The sequence below is a fragment of the Anolis sagrei genome, chromosome 2 (assembly GCF_037176765.1).
Source record: "Anolis sagrei isolate rAnoSag1 chromosome 2, rAnoSag1.mat, whole genome shotgun sequence".
Classification (NCBI taxonomy): domain Eukaryota; kingdom Metazoa; phylum Chordata; class Lepidosauria; order Squamata; family Dactyloidae; genus Anolis; species Anolis sagrei.
In genome coordinates this window covers 283,103,335-283,123,010 of record NC_090022.1, presented here as the reverse complement: position 1 = coordinate 283,123,010, position 19,676 = coordinate 283,103,335, and the positions used below count along the sequence as shown (strand labels likewise).

The 19,676-nt window shown below is 39.9% G+C and overlaps 1 protein-coding gene across 2 annotated transcripts in view; it reads left to right on the top strand.

Annotated features, from left to right (window-relative positions):
- ONECUT2 (one cut homeobox 2) overlaps positions 1–19,676 on the top strand; it is a 94,284-nt gene that overhangs the window by 52,536 nt on the left and 22,072 nt on the right. Inside the window, exon 2 of one of the 2 annotated variants that reach the window (XM_060761312.2) lies at positions 13,482–13,571. The exons of the other annotated variant lie outside the window; for it this stretch is intronic. Coding sequence (XP_060617295.2) covers positions 13,482–13,571 — 90 coding nt within the window. The remainder of the gene's footprint in view (positions 1–13,481; positions 13,572–19,676) is intronic. 2 annotated transcript variants of the gene reach the window in all.

Sequence of the window (19,676 nt, the reverse complement as noted above, 5' to 3'; positions counted from 1 at the left end):
TAAACCATTATTCTAACCTTCTTCAATATAACTATCCTTCCAATAATAATGAGAGGAAAATTATAAATGTTATAAAAATAATTATTATAAAGTAAAATAATGGAAACATAATAATAACAGTAATAATAGAGTAAAATAATAAATGTAATAATAATAATAGAGTAAAATAATAAATGTAAAATAATAACAACAACAACAACAACAACAACAACAACAGAGTAAAATAATAAATAACCTTGACTCGAGTATATGCCGAGGCGGACTTTTTCAGCCTACAAAAAGGGATGAAAAACTAGGCTTATATTCGAGTATATACAGTATATTCATGGCATCATATCTACTCCCTGAGTTAATTCTCGTTACCAGCAAATGGGATCAAAAAGCAGTCATAACTTGGAAATATACTTTTTTGAGATAACATTTTTTATTAGATTCATCCCCTCTTATAGGCTTCCCAAAGGCTTCTTGCTGTACATCCCAGGAACAAACTGCTGACTTAATTAGGCCTGTGACGGATCAAAAGTAGCTAGAGAAGTCTGAAAATGGTAGCCTGAAAAGGTCACTATTTCAGGTTATGTGTCTATTTTGTGGTGTACTGTGAAATAAACCATATTTAGTTCACATTTGATCAGTCCATACACTGCCTTGCCAGAGAAACAAAATATGACATGCAGATGAACAATGAATAACAAGTAGTTCACTCTTCATAGTTCAGAACACATATGTACAATGTGATCAGTTGTATCAACTCACATAATGTTCTTTTATGGGCGATTTATAATGGTCTTTCGTTGTCCATGTAGATAAACTCTTTCAGCAGCTCATGAAGTAAGAGCACACTCCAAACTCTGTCTCTCTCTGCTTTTCTCTCTCTGCTGTTCCAAGCACCTGCATGGCTCAAGCCTGAACAAAAATGCAACAGTATTCAAAAGTCCCAGGCTCAGCCTGCTCCCTGGGTATAGTCTGACTAATTAGCTTCATACATCTTATTTTACAGGACACACACACACACACACTGATTCCTTACATGCTCCAACATATTTGATAGGGTTTGATCTTGCTTACATGAGACTGCGGTTAGAGTTACTAGATTGAAAACAGGAGAGGGCTCTTGTAACATTAAGGGTCGGGTTGAAGTAGGCATTTCAGCATTCTTGTTACCATGTCCAAATATTCTGACTTTTAGAGACCTGCTAAAGATACAGAATCCACCAAATTTATAATTTTGTAAATACTATTGTTTGCTCTTATGCAGATCCTGATGTTTGCATTGAGGGCAGTGCTTTGTTTCTTGGTCAGGCTGAACCTGTATTGGTGACAGCAGATGATGCATGAGCTTCTTGCATTTGGCAGCAAGTTACAGGGTCCAGCTGCAGAAAAGCCATCCTGAATGGTCACATCAATTTCCAGAAGACTTACCTGGCCTTCATGCAGTCATATTTCCACCACTAGGAAGTGTTTTCAGACCTATTTTTATAAATCTTTTAGGAGCCCCAGGTAACACAATGGGCTAAACCCTTGTGCCAGCAGGACAGCTGACCGAAAGGTCAGCAGTTTGAATTTGTAGAGTGGGGTGAGCTCCTCTCTGTCAGATCCAGCTTCTCATGTGGGGTCATGAGAGAAGCCTCCCACAGGATGGTAAAACATTCAGGTGTCCCCTGGGCAACATCCTTGCAGATGGCCAATTCTCTCACACCAGAAGCGACTTGCTGTTTCTCAAGTCACTCCTGACATGAAAAAAAAATCTTTTAATAGCCTCAATGTTTTTCTGATTCGATATCATTCTTATTATTACAATCTATATCTTTTAATCCTGGTAACCTACACTGAAGGGAGGTACAAAATAATTCAAAGGCAACCAATCCGTAATGCAAAGGCAACAAGATGGAGGATACTCACAATAACACCAAACCTCTTTGCAACCTTTTTACCTTTGTTTGGTACTATGTCCAGATAGCAGATCATTTCTGTCTGTCTGGGGAAAAAGTGCATTTGCTTGCTTGTTTGTTTAAAACAGCTTCAAGCCTACCTCTTAATCTCCAGAATTAATGAGGCAGCTCACTGATGGAAAATATAAGATTGCAATAAACCTTCCAAACAGCTTCAAATAAAGCAATCAATGTGTGCACTTGAGGAAAAGCAGCAGCATCTTAAAGGAAAATTGAACATCAGTATAAGAACAAAAGAAGTGGCTAGCTACACCGTTGGAACTAGTTCCATCTAGGTCAAAACTGTGCGCTCTGGCAATAGATTCCACACAAAGGTCTTTCTCAGCTCGATCTGGACATTGGGGAATTGAACCCACGATTTTCTGTGTGCAAAACCCATGCTCTTCCACTGAGCTATGACCCCTACCATTTTGAGTGCTTTCGCTGAGATAAGGCTCAGAAAGCAGGCACGGGGAGAGCAAGCAGTGTAAGGAAAAAGTTCATTTATTCTATATCTCTTAAGGCAGCTCAAAAAAGAGACTCTAATAAAATAATCTGAAAACCTTATAATAGTGAAACACAGTTAACCAAGTCATTGTGTTAAAACACTTTTTTGGGTCTATCCTAGCAAAGTAAGGCACGTAAGTAAGGCATGTTACATTTTCATAACTAAAATTTTTACTGATTACATTTAAAAGTATATTCAAACATACATATAATATACATGCAGTGCCCAATCTCTAGCTAACTGCACAAAAGTTTCAAAAAGTGGAGTATTTATTTATTTACAGCATTTATACTCTGCCCTGAAGGGGACTCAGGGTGGATCACAGAACACATACACAGCAACCATTCAATGCCCTTAAGTAAAAGATAAAGGTTTTCCCTGGACATTAAGTCCAGTCATGTCTGACTCTGGGGTGTGGTGTTCATCTACATTTCTAAGCCAAAGTGCCGGCATTGTCCATAGACACCTCCAAGGTCATGTGGACGGCATGACTGCATGGGAGCCCCCAGTGACGCAGTGGGTTAAAGCGCTGAGCTTGTTGACCGAAAGGTCACAGGTTCGATTCCGGGGAGCGGCGTGAGCTTCCGCTGTCAGCCCTAGCTTCTGCCAACCCAGCAGTTCGAAAACATGCAAATGTGAGTAGATCAAGGTACCGCTCCGGCGGGAAGGTAACGGTGCTTCATGCAGTCAATGCACTTAGACATACAGAAAAGAGATCTGTGTCGGCTTTTTAGCTATGTCGAACCTGCATTCACTATTTTGATGAAGGAGGAGGAAAGAGAGGGAAAGAGGGATGAATCCTTATGTGCCTTCAAACACACCTGGAAGTTTTTTCTTTATAATCAAATTGTGATGGCACGCCCGAGCCTATGGGAAAACTATAGTGTCTGGCTTTACTCGGGGGGCTATCTGTATACCATCTGTTAAGATTAAGACCCTTTAACACAGAGAAGCACTTTAGGCAAGGTGAAAAGATAACCAAATGAGTTTACTGAAACAAGATGAATAAAGGGTTAACTCCACCCGGGACTACCATAAGGTAACTTAATACATTACAAAAGGAGATTTTGCTGGTTGCAGGCTATTAAAAGATTTTTCTGGAATATTTGAAAGTCTCTTGCCTCTGGTGCAAAGCAACGGTTATAAACTGTCTCAATCTTCTTCCTTGTGAAGCTTAGGCTGGCCAAAAGCTTCTGTTGTCCTTTGGACTGTTGATATAAAAACACTGCTAAATGGAGGTGCTAAGAATGCCTGTTTGAATTTCTTGGGCCTAGGGTACTAGACAATCTCTGCATCTCTGCTGCAGAAAAAAGGAGGAGTCCAGCAAAGAGCTCTGTATAGGGAAATGGAAAAGAGAGGAAAAGGCAGTGCATGTAAGCAATCACATACATCTCCATAATCTCCATAATAGATGTATTGTGCAAATGGGAAAAGTTCTAGAGATAGCATAAATAGATTCGAGACGTGCAAGAAACCCTTACTCTCTAAATCAAATGGGTCATGGGACTTAATGCTTGGTTGAAAAATGTTTTCGAATAGGATCTGAGAGCTATTTTGTCCTTGCACAGATATATGGAAAACAATGTCTCTTCCCTGGGTGAGACTTTTCTCTTCCACCTTATTGTCTTCCTCCTTCTTTCTTCTTTTGCTTTTCAAGACTTAGGCAAAACCCAATTGATGGGAAAATATTGCTTGCCCACACCCCTCATATTTTTGTACAGGAAGCATAAGCTTTACCCCATAAAACATACTGTTGACAGACCTTTTTAAGTCATGAGTCAACACTGTTGATACAAAACCCATAAAGATGTGGGGAGATGTGTGTGCTTATCACTTTGTTCTTGTTGAAATATGAAAAAAAGAATATCTCAATAGACAATTCTGTTTGGGGGGGCATGTTTCAATACATCTGTCTTTGCTGAGGATAAGTTTTGGAGATCTTCTTTTCTTCCCTAGTCTCTTACAACTTTAAACTGGCCCGATGCCCTCCCCAATCTCATAACCAGTGTTGAAACTAACTCTTATCAATATCTCTTTATGGAATGGAGAAGATGACATTTTGTCCTTAGCTTCAGGCAGCAAAATGTCTTGAGCTGACCATGCTCTTCAGAATCAGACTTGCCTTTTATTTTTCTTATTTTTTATTTTTTACTGGAAAGCCTTTCCTGGTATAAGGGAATGCCATTTAAACCCTGCGAACAAAACAGCCTTGAGTGCTGAAGTGAAGGGTCCTTTGTCTATGCCTGTTCTTGTCAGCCCCCCTCCCCCTTTCATTGATTTCTGGCTGGGATTTGCATGTGAAGAGTGTCTGGGATTGCACTCTTATCTCAAATAGCTCCAGTAATAAGGCAAAATATTCAATAGTCAACTAGACTTTCATTGATTTCAACTGTAAGAAGAAGGATGGCCGGTAGAGAGTGAGAAATATAGAACCAAAGCTGCTAAATTGTGAAAATATGAGATTGCAACCATATCAGTCTGTGCCTGGTAGGCCTATTTTGGGGGTGGTTTGGGGGACTGTATGCAGTCATGCAATCACTGACAGTGGATACATACTGGGATGAGCACCTTCATTATTGCACCTCTCTTCATTTGTGCAGTTGCACCAATTTATCCAACCATGATATCATGAGCATACTTCTGCATTCCTTCGTAATCTCACCTTCATGCACCTCCACATCTCTGTCATATTTTAATAGTAATTTTTCAGTTTCAACAATGCTTAATAAAAAAAGAGTTAAATATAACATTAAACTAAATAATCAGAAAACAGATAGCTTGGGATGGGGGAGAGGAGGAACGGGGAGAATCCCACCCACTGATGTCACTTGATTCCTAACACAGAAGTAGAGTGAATCCATCACACACGGTAGGTGACAGAAACATTGCAGGATTACGTTGCTGGATTATGAACTATTGACAGGTTCTTCCTGTCAACCGCAGTGGATGGATTAATCATAAGAAGAAGGTAGACAAGCAGTGGGATGCACATGGCATCATGAGATAAGGATGTGACGGTCCAGCTTCAATGCTGGTTTGCCTGCCTTGTGCAATAAAGTCCAGAGAGAGAGAGAGAGAGAGAAAGTTCAGAAGGATTAAAAACATCCTAGTTTGGGGGGAAACTAAAGTTCCTACATACTTCCACATGCTTAAGGACAGTTTAGGGTGTTCTAAAGAAAAGATGGAAAATAAAGCATAATCTACTTGGGGCATGTACAGCATTGCTTTCTATTCAAGGAAATACATCTCTCTATAGCACAGAACATTCATTATATGAAAAGGATCCTCACATTCAGTCTCCATCTGCTGCAGATAGATCTGGAGAAGAGTCCCATCTGAAACACAGGAAGGCTGCTACCAGCATAGATCTCCAGACCAAAAATACCCTTTGAGATAATCTACCTGCCCTTTCTTAATGTAGAATGATTAATTTTGGAAGCCCTACAAAATAAATGCAAACCAATGAGGCATAGCATCACAGTGCTGACCCTTAAGCGTGAACATATGGAACAAATACTTGAGGGTGGGGCCCATCTTCCAATTAAAAAAAGGAAGTCCTTGAAATGCAGTGTAATGTAGTAGTCAGAGTGCTTACCTAGGAATATAGAAATCCAAGTTCTAGACCCCTTTGAACTGAAAATCTCCCTGGGTGTTGTTCAGACATTTGCCCTGTCTCTTTTTCACTTTACATTGTTATGAAGAGAATGAAGTAGGAAAACCATATATGCTACCTTCATCTCATTGGGGAAAAAACAAGTCTAACTTAGTAATCATAGAATCAAAGAGTTGGAAGGAACCTCATGGGCCATCCAGTCCAACCCCCTGCCAAGAAGCAGGAATATTGCATTCAAATCACCCCGACAGATGGCCATCCAGCCTCTGTTTAAAAGCTTCCAAAGAAGGAGCCTCCGCCACACTCCGGGGCAGAGGGTTCCACTGCTGAACAGCTCTCACAGTCAGGAAGTTCTTCCTCATGTTCAGATGGAATCTCTTTTCTTGTAGTTTGAAGCCATTGTTCCTTGTCCTAATCTCCATGGAAGCAGTAAGCAAGCTTGCTCCCTCCTCCCTGTGGCTTCCTCTCACATATTTATACATGGCTATCATATCCCCTCTCATCCTCCTCTTCTTCAGGCTAAACATGCCCAATCTATTTATTAATGAATTTCTAGCCAATTGCCCTCTTTATTTTTAAACCATTTAAAGAGGGGGAGGCAAGATGCAACTCAAATATTGAAATAATGCAATCAAATATTATGGCCCTCTGGTGGCACAGTGGTTAAACCGCTGAGCTGCTGAACCTGCTGACTGAAAGGTTGGCAGTTCAAATCTGGGGAGTGGGGTGAGCTCCTACTGTTAGGCCCAGCTTCTGCCAACCTTGCAGTTCAAAAACATGCAAAAGTGAGTAGATCAATAGCTACTGCTTCTGCAGGAAGGTAACGGTGCTCCATGCAGTCATGCCAGCCACATGATCTGAAGTTGTCTATGGACAATGCTGGCTCTTCAGCTTAGAAATGGAGATGAGCACCTCCCTCCATGACTAGACTTAATGTCAGGGGAAACTATTACCTTTTAATCAAATATTGATTGATTGATTTTATTCAAAGCATTTTTATACTGCTCATCAGATGAAAGTCTCCCAAAGAGACTTAGGAGCAATCAATAAACAAGACAGGCTCTACCTGCAGGCTTGGGATCAAAAGTAGGTGAAAGGAACCACTTCCAGTGGCTAATTGGGAAGGAAGTGATACTTGGTGTAAGAAAATGGAGAGCATAAGATCCTTGAATTATGTAATGCATATAGATCGAATCCTTACCATGCCAAGAGAAACAGTAAAATGCAGTTGAAATTTATATTGTTTTGATAGTTTTTAGTTATGTAGTGGTCTCTCTTTCCCAAGGTTTTTGTTTTGTTTTGCTCATTTTCCTCCTCTCTCTTTGTTCTTTTTGGTGATTTATTTATTATTTATTTACATTATTTATATACCACTTTTCTCACCTTGGGGGGACTCAAAGTGGTTTACACAGAAATAATGGCAAAATTCAATGTCTTACATACGTAAACCAAATCACAAATCAACACCATATAACTAAGCATAAAATCAATAGGACAATTACAACACAAGATAAGATAAAAGGACATTTAAAACATGAATGCTTTTCTGATTTGGTTATACAGTTGGCCCTCTGTTTCCACAGAGTCTGCATCCATGGATTCAACCATCCATGACTTGAAAATATTTTCGAGAACTCCCAAAAGCAAATTTTAATTTTGTCATTTTATACAAGGGGCACAATTTTATTACACCACTGTATATAATGAGATTTAGCATGCATGGATTTTGATATCTATTGGGGTATACTTTCATGGTCAAACAGCTCTTACCTCCAAAAGTTCTTCCCAGTGGACTGGTGTCACTAAGAGGGTGTGAACTGTACTGGGAGAGAGCAGCAAGACAAGATAAAAACCAAAATGATTGTCCACAAAATTTTTGTGCAGAAAAGTATTATTTTAATAAAAAATATCACTGTATTAAGATATAATAGCAAAATAATCTTTGTTTATTTTGCTCATTTTCATGTTTCTACAGGAGTAATACCCAATGCAAATTTACTTTTTCAGATTTCTAATGTGCATATGATCAGGTTAGGGCTCCTATTAATACCATGCAACAATGATTATTCGATTCTCATGGTTTCATCTGCATGCACTACAAGCGCACTTTGCTGGTTTTGGGTTGTTGTAGGTTTTTCGGGCTATGTTCTAGAAGCATTCTCTCCTGAAGTTTTGTCTGCATCTATGGCAGGCATCCTCAGAGAATGCTTCTAAAACATGGCCATATAGCCCAAAAAACCTACAACAACCCAGTGATTCCGGCCATGAAAGTCTTCAATAATACATTGTTGGTTTTGTTGCTGCTGGGGCTTTTTTAAATGGCTTCTGATTTTGTCAAATTTGGTATTTCAGGTACAACATTGTGATATGACCTGGTACAGGAGGTGGTCCAAGCCCCGGGGGGGGGGGGGGGGTGGGTGTGAAGCTACTACACTAGGTGATACCAACCCTAATGATGCCATTGGTTCTTCCTGATGCCCAGTAGTTCTTCCTGATAGTTAGTAGAATCTCCTTTTTTGCATTATAATTTGGAGAAGGAGAAAGTTTTCAGGTGGACTATGTATCACTAGAGGGAAGGATATTAGAGGCAAAGATGAAGTACTTTGGCCATGAGAAGACAGGAAAGCTTAGAGAAGACAATGATGCTGGGGAAAATGGAAGGAAAAAGGAAGAGGGGCCGACTAAGGGCAAGATGGATGGATGCTATCCTTGAAGTGACAGGCTTGACCTTGAAGGAGCTGGGGGTGGTGACGGCCAACAGGGAGCTCTGGTGTGGGCTGGTCCATGAGATCACGAAGAGTCAGAGATGACTGAATGAATAAACAACAAAAATGTGTCATCTGTAAAAATGGAGGGAGATTGCCTGTTGATATCTCAGTTGCTGGAGAATGAAAGCTGGAGAGTACTATTATATTCACATCTTGGTTGTGGGCTTCACTTAGGCAACTGGACATCCCTTTGGTTGTGGACTCAATCGCATGTTGGACTCAATAGCATAGTTCTTCTTGTGCAACATAAGTTGCACAAGAAGAACTGATGCAACATAAGTTGAACATGGGGCATCTACTGATGCAACATAAGTTGAACATGGGGCATCTACAACCACACTGTGGTCACAATATTTGAACTAGAAGTAGAACCGTGGGCGATGCTTTGCTATGGTTTCTAAATCAAAATGAACACCCACGTTTCTTCATAAGGTACAGGAGAAATCCTTCACTAGTAGAGCCAGACCTAGCATTAGGCAAGATAAGATGGCCACCTCAGGCACAAGATTTTGAATGTCAGGAAAGGGTACCACATTCTTAATCATACAAATTATTTAGTTCCATGTTTGTAACTTCCAGGAAAAGGGGTGGGAGGCATTTGTGACATTTTTATTCCTGGAGCAACAGCATCAATTGTCCAAACTAGGATAATATGCATGCTGATTTTTGAAGGTGAGGAAGGGCACACTATTCACTACATGCCCTCAGGCAGCAAAATGTCTTGGGTCAGCCCTGACTGCTGAGTTGAGGACTTTTAGCTTGAATTGTTAACATTTGAGTGCCTGTTTTGCATTGTTCCTGGAGAGACTTGCGGGGATATTCCTAAGGTTAAAAATAACAGGCACGCTTAATGTGCAACTAGTTGACGGAAATAAGCAGATAAATATGTTTACCGTCCTAACCTCCCCCTTACACTATGTTTATTTGTGTCTTCATTCCAATTGTTTCTTGTTACATAATGGTTTTGTACACAGCGGAGTACTTAAACTAATTTATATCGATCTCAATTGCTCTCATTTGTGCATACTTAATTCAGAGAGGTAATCAAATTGATTTCTGGGGCCTACTTTTTAAGAGATTGTACTAACACAGATATACAAGAGGTTGCTGTAACTAAATTAGAAGGAAAAGGAAAACATTTTAAACCTCTGGAAGCCCCCTTTTGACAGTCATTTCATTGTGCTCAGCATTACTGACATAATTGAATTTCCCTTTGCTTTGAGGTCTGTTTGAAATCAGACTGAGAAACTGGTTTGGAGGGGGTTTTTTCAGCTCCATTGGGCAGATACTAGAATCACTCGATGTGCATAGAAAATAATGTAGAATATATCAATATGAAAAGATTTTTTTTCCTTTGCAGAAAATATAAAGTGAATTACAAAACTATTGACTATGGAAGCGAGGCAGTCATATTTCAATGAAAAAATTCAATGAATGAGTATGGCTGTGCTTCTTACCCTACTTACAATGGAGTAAGCAGACAGAACTCTAGATTTTTTTTATTTCTGAACTCAAGTAGGGTAACTGGGAAAGTAGGTACTTCCCAGCAACTGGGCAACATGAAACCCATTGGGATGGACAAGAGCAGTCTATTGAGATCAAGAAAGAAGGACAAGGGGATAGATGTGTATTTGAAGGGTGTTAACTCTCCCCCTCCAATTCTGACTATGCTCACAGTGTGGAGCCCTCAACAGCATTGTAAACCTACTTAACATTTATGGCAACCAACTTGGGTCCCATCTTCAAGGTATCTCATTATGAACTTACATGCAAAACACAGGTATTCCAACATCTGCAAAAGTCTGAAATACTTATATTACCAAGCATTTCAGAAAAGGAATGCTCAACTTGTATAGCAGATGCTGAATCTGTTTGGAGGCTGTGTTTCAACACCTTGGATAGCTCCTTTAGTCTGAAGCAGAATCAATGCTGTGCTGATATTGTCACTATTAATGAACACACCACTGATTCTGATTCATATAGAGCTGGTTCCTACATCAATATAACACAAAACTTAACCATTAGGATTTTTACCTATGCCTCCTCTCTTTCCACATTTGATTCCACTAGCTCTCCCTCCACATTCTCCCCTTTCCTACCTAATCTTCAATCATACTTCCATTTCATCAACTGTTCTTCCATAGTCCACAAGGTCCATCTAGTCCAAGTCACTGCCATGAAGAATATACAACTAGACCATGCCTGGAAGATGTCAATAATAATAATAATAATAATAATAACAACAACAACAACAACAACAACAACAACAAAAACTTTATTTATATACCACTTTATCTCCCTGAGGGGATGTCAGGGCAGTTTCCAAGTAACATCACCAAAACATACAGAGTAAACAGCATAACATAAAATTAACAAAACAACATAAGCATAAAATTATCACAATAACACATATATATTAACATAATCCCACCTGTACAGAGCAATTAAAGGCTAGGCCGAGCTAGTGCAAACTCAAAATATGAGGGGACCAGGAATTAAGTACAGTGCTATAACAGGCTAACAGCAGTAGCAGGTACAAGTCTATGGCTGCTCATTTCCAGGGACTATTAGAGGGATAACTGGAGTAATAGGTAGGAAATATAAGACCATATTCAACAATGTTTGGGGCTGGGCTAGAACTGGTCATTCTCAAAGGTTTGTTGGAACCATCAGGTCTTCAAGCTCTTATGAAAGGAGGGAAAAGATGGGGCCCCTCCTTTTATAAGAGCTTGAAGACCTTTAAACATAGAACTTCTGTTTAAAGACCTCCAAAGATGGAGAATCTATCACCTTCTAGGGCAGTCTTTTCAACTGTCAAATAGATTCCACTGGGAAAAACCATTATTCATAATGTTTGGGTGGAATCTCTATTCTTGAATCTATTGTTTTGTGCTCTGGTCCTGGAGCAGCAGTAAGCGAGATGGCTCCATCTTCTAAGACAGCTGTCATATTACTTTTCGGTCTTCCAGGCTAAACATATGAGGCTCCCTAAATAATTCCTCATAAGGCTTAGTTTCCAGAAGTTTAACTATCTTTGTCTTTGAACTGTGCTGCTTAGGAACAGACACGTACAGTTGGCCTAGAAAGGCCTTTTCCTAGACACTTCCTCCCATAGATCTGAGAGAGCAGACTTAGTCTGCAAAAGCTTATTCTATCAACTTTGTTCTCTCAGGTAATCTCAAAGGTGCTTACAAGACCCCTTTCCATGTTTATGTTCCAAATTAATGCAACTATCCTTTACATTTGAATGAATAAGCTTTCTTGAGACCCAATTTTGATGGACAAATAGTTAGTAATGATGTATTGTCGAAGGCTTTACCTCTGAGGATCCTCACTACCTCTGAGGATGCTTGCCATAGATGCAGGCGAAACGTCAGGAGAGAATGCCTCTAGACCAGGGGTCCACAAACTTTTTAAACAGAGGGCCAGGTCACAGTCCCTCAAACTGTTCGAGGGCCGGATTATAATTTGAAAAAAACATGAATGAATTCCTATGCACACTGCACGTATCTTATTTGTAATGCAAAACACTTAAAAACAATACAATAATTAAAATAAATAACAATTTTGACAAATATAAACTTATTGGTAGTTCAATGGGAAGTCTAGGCCTACTGTTGGCTGATGAGATAGGATTGTTGTTGTTGTGTGCTTTCAAGTCATTTCAGACTTAGGTTGACCCTGAGCGAGGGCCGGGTAAATGACCTTGGAGGGCCGCATCCAGCCCCCGGGCCTTAGTTTGAGGACCCCTGCTCTAGACCATGGCCATATAGCCCGAAAAAAAACCCCTACAACAACCCAGTTAGCAATGATGATCAGCAACTGGTAAAAGACAGGGGCTCTCCAAGCTGCAGGAAGGGGAGCAGGGTCTATAAATGGGTCTATAAATGTACCATCTCCAAGGCATCTTCAGTAGTATTTGCTGCTCTACAGATAAAATTGTGTCTGCAGGGCAAGCAGATTTTTCTTCTCTCCCATCCCAGAGTTTATGAATGCATTTAAATCTTTCTGTGCAGCATAAATGGATGGGAGGGGTATGAAATAAATTCTGGAAAGAGTTGTAATTCAGTAATGGAACTAATGCTTTGTATGCAGAAAATGCCAGACTCCCAGGTTCAGCTCTACAGTACAATTGCATAATTTCATTGCAAAGAGACAAGTGCCGCTGACAGCATGAAAGAATTCGTATCAGAAAAACTACAGCGAATGCCAGTAAATTATAAAAAGATGAAATCTGTCTCAGTATAAGGCAGCTCTGTATGTCTGGGAGGGTTGGGGTAAGGTTCTCAGCAAAGTTTTAAAGTTTGCTCTTGGATACGCTGAAGAATTCTGCTATGGTGTGCACTGCATATTGCAGCAATCCCTCTGTATCCACAGATTCTTTATCCATAGATTCAACTACCCATGGCTTAAAAATATTCTCTCCCCTCCCAGAAATAATCCAAAAAAGAAATCACAATTTTGTCATTTTATGACACTGTTTTACTATGTCTTTGTATATAATGGGACTTGAAAATTTATGGGTTTTGATATCCACGGGGGGTCCTGGAACCAAACCAAGGGTCCAGTGTAGTGTATCATTCATTGGTAATGTCTCTTTATAACTGGTTGAAAAAATTCCATCAACACCAGTCTTAAAAAACTAATAAACTTATTTTCCCCAGCCTCTTGCCCTTCAAGTATACTGGACTACAACCTTCATCACCCTGGCGGCCAGGTTGTCAGTGAGCAAGGACACATCTGGACAACATCAGGTAGAGAAATCCACTCAAGACATGCAAGAGAACTTAAATACCATATATAATAGAACATTATCATATACACACATGCACACACACATATATAAATATATATGATAAAAGTACCATAGCAATACTAGTCATAGCAGAATTCTAATGCAGAACCAGCACAGAGTAGTGGTTTGACTATTAGACTAGGAGCCCAGGAGTCAAATCCTTGCTCAGCCATGGAAACTCCTTGGGTGACTGTAAGAAAATCGTTCTCTCAGTTGTTTCCCAGCCTTATAAAGGACAAGCTTTCTGTCCCTCGAATAAGGCAACTTTGGTTTGAATCACAGGAAAGGAAACATACACCTCCCTTTTATTTATTTATTTATTACACTTGTATACCGCCTTTCTCAGCTTATCGGCGACTTTTCTCTTCCTTTAATGGTGCTTCATTTTCCATACAATGTACCCTCCAACTTTCCTGATTTTGCCCAAGAGTCCTGATTTTTCTGTCATCCAACTTTCTCAGCTGTGTTTTAAATGTCTCCGTTGCTGCCTCCCCTTCCACTTTCTCTCTTTGTCCTCTGCTTATTTCAATTGCTGCAAAAAAGAGTTTCAAATGCAAAGATAGTTATGATACATGTGAAAGCTGAAAAGGGACAAAAACTCACTCCTCCCAGTAGGCCCAAGCAAAAGCAAATTGTTGCAGTCACTTCTTGGTTGTGTGTTTTTGTTGATAACTTTTGTCATCTTGATCACTCTAATATTTTTGGCCACACATTTCCCCGTTGGAGGCTATGCATACAATTTCTCAGTTGATTTTGGCAACTCTTGATTATTGCTAAGTACAGCAGATCCACTGTTTCAATTGTTGATTGGTGAATAATTCAATGAGTCAACTTTAATCACAACTAACAAAGTCATAGGACTGAGCCCCTTGTGAGTGCAAGCGCAGAGACTTCAGGGACAGCTCAGAAAGATAGCTTAAGAATCATGAACTTCCCTGCCCTCCATTAATCTCACAACAGGATCAGCTAATATGCGAACACTTTTAATGTCAGCATTAAGTGTGATTTTTTTTTAGTATTCTGCAATGGTTAGGCTTGTGAGCCTGTTTCATTAAAGCTCTCACACTAATTGAACTAGCTTTCCAGTTCATACATATAGAGTGATTCATTAATCACTTGTCCTCATTACGCATCTGATCACTTCTCCATAATGCGTCCAAGGGGGACATTACGATGCTTTGCTCAGAGTTAGGGGATAGATTGTACAATTAGTTGTACGTTGTCACCCTGATGGTTGCAAAAAGATAGGCAATTTTTCCCTTATGGGCAAATCTGATGTCACACCTTTCAATCAACAAAGGTTTTGCCACATATTCTAGGATTACATACACATCTGTAATCATCTAACAGCTATAGGATCAAGCTGCAGCTTGCACAAGTGATTAGACTACAATAGACATAAAAAGAACTGAAAAAAATATTTTTTGGAATAGTATTTAAAGAACATCCCAGCCAGCATGGCAAGTAGCCATGTTATCTACATTTCTGGGAAGTTTCCTAAAACAAGACAGTTGAGACCAGTAATTTGAGTGTTGGACTTGAATACTGTGAGACCAGGGTTCAAATTATCTAGTCAACCATGGAAAGCCACCTTATGACTTTAGGCAAATTACACTCTCTAAGCCAGCATTTTTTAACCTGGGGGTCGGAAACCCTAAGGGAGTCACAAGTGGGTGTCAGAGGGGTCACCAAAGACCATCAGAAAACACAGTATTTTCTGTTGATCATGTGTGGTAAGTTTGGCCCAATTCTATCATTGCTGGGGTTCAGAATGTTCTTTGATTGTAGATGAACTATAAATCCCAGCAACTACAACTCCCAAATGTCAAGGTCTGTTTTCCCCAACCTCGAACAGTGTTCACATTTGGGAATATTGAATATTCATGCCAAGTTTGGTCCAGATTCATCATTGTTTGAGTCCATAGTACTCTCTGGATGTAGATGAACTACTACTCCAAAACTCAAGGTCATTGCTCACCAAAACCCTTCCAGTATTTTCTGTTGGTAATGAAAGTTCTGTGTGCCAAGTTTGATTCAATTACATTGTTGGTGAAGTTCATAATGCTCTTTGATTGTAGGTGAACTATAAATCCCAGCATTTACAATTCCCAAATGACAAAATAAATCCACCACCCCCCAACCCCACCAGTATTCAAATTTAGTTGTATCGGGTATTTGTGCCAAATTTGGTCCAGTGAATGAAAATCCATCCTGCATATCAGATATTTACATTATGATTCATAACAATAGCAAAATTATAGTTATGAAGTTGCAACAAAATAATTTTATGGTTGGGGGTAACCACAACATGAGGAACTGTATTTAAGGGGTCATGGCATTAGGAAGGTTGAGAACTACTACTCTAAGCTAAGAGGAAGGCAATGGCAAACCACCTATGAATAAATCTTGCCAAGCAAACCATAGGGTAAGTTGTGATAAGTTGAAGTTGTCATGAAAACATGTAACAAAAACAGTACATTAAAAAAAAACCAAAGAAATCCCAGCGAAAGCATACCCATGCCCTTCAGACAAAATACATTTCAATGCTTATTAGTATTCAAAATCCACGTGTTCTAGTATATTGGAATCAAGTGGCATGTGGCTGGCTATGTGTGGACCAACCTGTGATGAATATGTGAGTGACTGAACTGAAGCCATGAACAATGTGCAATCTGAAAGGGAATTGAAGCAGCTCTAGCTTTTTTATCAGGATACTAGTCATATCCAGCTCCCTTAGCTATTCCTCTTAGGGCATATTTCCCAGACCTTTTCCCATTTTGACCACCTTCTTTGGACACATTCTCACAAAATTGAATCCTGCATAATAAGGAGATGTGCAAAATTTCCAAAGGTAGAGCAGTTTCTTGATTGCAGCAGTGATTCCCTTTACAGAATGTGAATGCTCTGTTTCAAGTTTGGAGAACTTTCTTAACAGGGATTTGTCTCAGTTCCTCTTGACAGGTTTAGATTCATCATTTGTATTTGCAGCCAGCCTCAGGTATTCTAGTTACCAGGTGTTGGGTTGCTAAATGTCTAATGAGAGCTGAAAATATTCTTGTTTGACATGGCTTTTCTTCTCCTCCTGGCCTTCTCCCAAGGCTTTTTCTTCTGAGAAATGACCTGATGCTGCGGCAGTTTACTTCCCTGGCTGTGAATGCTAATGATTTTGCAAAACAGCTCACTGATAACTTCTATACAAACCTTTCTGATGTCTTAGTCTATCTCCAGATATTCCTTCTATTTCTGAATTTCAGGCTAAGGGCTTGATTCTACAAGGTTAACCATAATGTAAAAGTCCTGCACATAGAAGGCTCCACTACAGCTCCCCATTTCATCACCCCATGATCATTCCTCATATTCTAACATTTCATAGGTAAAACCCAGGGTGCATGCAACCAAGCAACACCAGAGAGTGGCCAGGAAGGGGAAAGTTATAATTAAGAAAGGACACACAAGCTAGGAGGGGCTGCAGGAGTTTCCTTTTGCCTAAGTCTGCTGGGAAGGGCAAGCCTCTGTTTCTAGCTCTCCACTAACCACATTGAATTGAATGATTATAATTACTTTTCATTCTAAACTTACTTGGGAAACTATTTTTTGACAATTGTTCAAATATTCCCACATATTCTTACACTTCTGCACTGCAGCGGATATAATGGATTCTTTTCCGTTAATTAAATATCATGTGGTGGCAAAAAAAGACAATGGGATTTTGGCCTGCATCAATAGGAGCATTGTGTCTAGATCCAGGGAAATCATGCTACCCCTCTATTCTGCCTTCATCAGACCACATTTCCTGGAATCACACTATGTCCAATTCTGGGCACTGGAATTGGAGGGAGATGTCAACAAGCTGGAATGTGTCCAGAGGAGGGCTACTCAAATGATCAAGGGTCTGGAGAACAAGCCCTATGAGGAGCAGCTTAAAGAGCTGGGCATGTTTAGCCTGCAAAAGAGAAGGCTGAGAGGAGACATGATGGCCATGTATAAATATGTGAGGGGAAGTCATAGGTAGGAGGGAGCAGGCTTGTTTTCTGCAGCTCTGGAGATGCAGAACAATGACTTTAAACTACAGGAAAGAAGATTCCACTTGAACATTAAGGAGAACTTCCTAACTGTGAGAACTGTTCAGCAGCTCTCACAGTTAGACTCCTTCTTTGGAGGCTTTTGAACAGTGGCTGGATGGCCATCTGTCAGGGGTGCTTTGGATGCAGTTTTCCTGCTTCTTGGCAGGGCGTTGGATTGGATGGCCTACGAGGTCTCTTCCAACTCTATGATTCTAAGTCTGCTGGGAAGGGCATGGCTCTGGCTCCAAGTCTCCACTAAGCACATTGAGCTGAATGATTGTAATTACATTTTATTCTGAACTCACTTGGTGAACTATTTTTTGACCATTGTTCAAATATTTCCACATATTCTTGCATTCCTGCACTGCAGAAAGTATAATATACTCTTCTCCATTAATTAAATGGCAAGTACTTTTTCTTTTCAAACAGGATAAATTGGTTAGTTGTCCAGCCGGCTGAAAGATAAACAGAAAGGCAGAGGGAGAGGGAAGCAACTTATCTCTCTTGCCCTGGAATAGGGAGGCAGAAGAGCTTTGGATGTAGTAGACAAATTGTCATGGGTTTGCTGCCCTCTCCCTCCCTCTCTTCTTTTCTTGCTTTATTAAAAATCCTTTACACTTACCAATAATTCAATTTGCTAAGTTATCCAAGTACAGAAACATCTCTTCAGAGTGTCTGGTCCAATCTAAGCCTTTTCATAAGAGGGTTCAATAGATTATATTTGCTGCCAATTATGTTCCTTTTAGATATGTATGCGTACAGATGGCTTTGTGACGCTGATGGCTTTGCAGTGAGCAATTTTCTGAGATGTAGGATGTGCTCTGTATCCACTTATCAAACTCATAAGGACATGTTTTTTAGGTAGACCTACCTAGACCTATGTGCAACTAGGCGTCCTTCTTCCTCTTATCTTTTAGATGCCAGCAAAGGCCAACCTATTCTTCCAAGCTTTTAATAGCAATTTAATTGCTTTTATGGTTTTGTTCTCTTTTAACTCCCTTGGCAATTCTGTTCGGCTATTTCTAGTCCTGCTTTTATCTGCTTTCCTTTTTTTTAAGGGGAAGTGTTTGTTTTTATTTACTATTCTTAGCCACCTTGAGGCTTCGAGCACATGGTGAGATACATATTTTATAAAATACAGAGTCTTGGATCCTGAGATGTCCTTCCACGAACAGAAAGGACGTGGCTCTCATAAAGGCTACTTAGAAGGGATGGCACATTCCTCAGTGCCAACCTCTCCGTTGTTTTTGCCTTTAGGTGCATCCCATGGGGGATATGCTATAATTTAGGATGCAGACTGCAATCAATACATTGACTGAGTGGTGGTGTGAAAAATAGAATACTAGATCAATTACCTTCTTGGGCTAAGTGCTGGTTGGGAGAGTGATGGGATCTGTAGTACAAAAAGGTCGTGTTTAAAATCTGGGTTCCTCAAATTTTTTAAAAGTGGGATTGCTTAATTTATCATAAATAAGCAGATGCCAAAAGTGTAAACAACCTAAAGTAGTATCTAGCTTGAAAAGAATTTTTGGAATTGCTATTTACAGAACTCTCCTATATTCTGGGTTGCAGAACAGCTGCTGGAAAAGCCTTGGGCAAGTCTCAGTCTGGTTTGGCACTGCTATATAGTGCAGTCTGTACTGCACTGAAGTGCATTATATAGTCTATACCAGGCATGGGCAAACTTTGGCTCTCCAGGTGTTTTGGACTTCAACTCCCACAATTCCTAAAAGCCTACCGGCTGTTTTCCACCCATGGATGCTTGAATATGTGGATACAGAATCTGTGGATATGGACAGTCAATGGCAGTGTGAAAGGGCCCCTACCATAGTTATTTACCATCTCTCTACTATATATGCTATACTCAGGCCCCAAAAAATTGCCTGTGCAGACTTCACATATTCATGTAAACACATATTCAGGTATTTATATGTAAGACCATGGGATCTCATTGAAAAATTGCCAGGTTTTGGATGCACAGTTGGGGAGCTCAGTGGTGG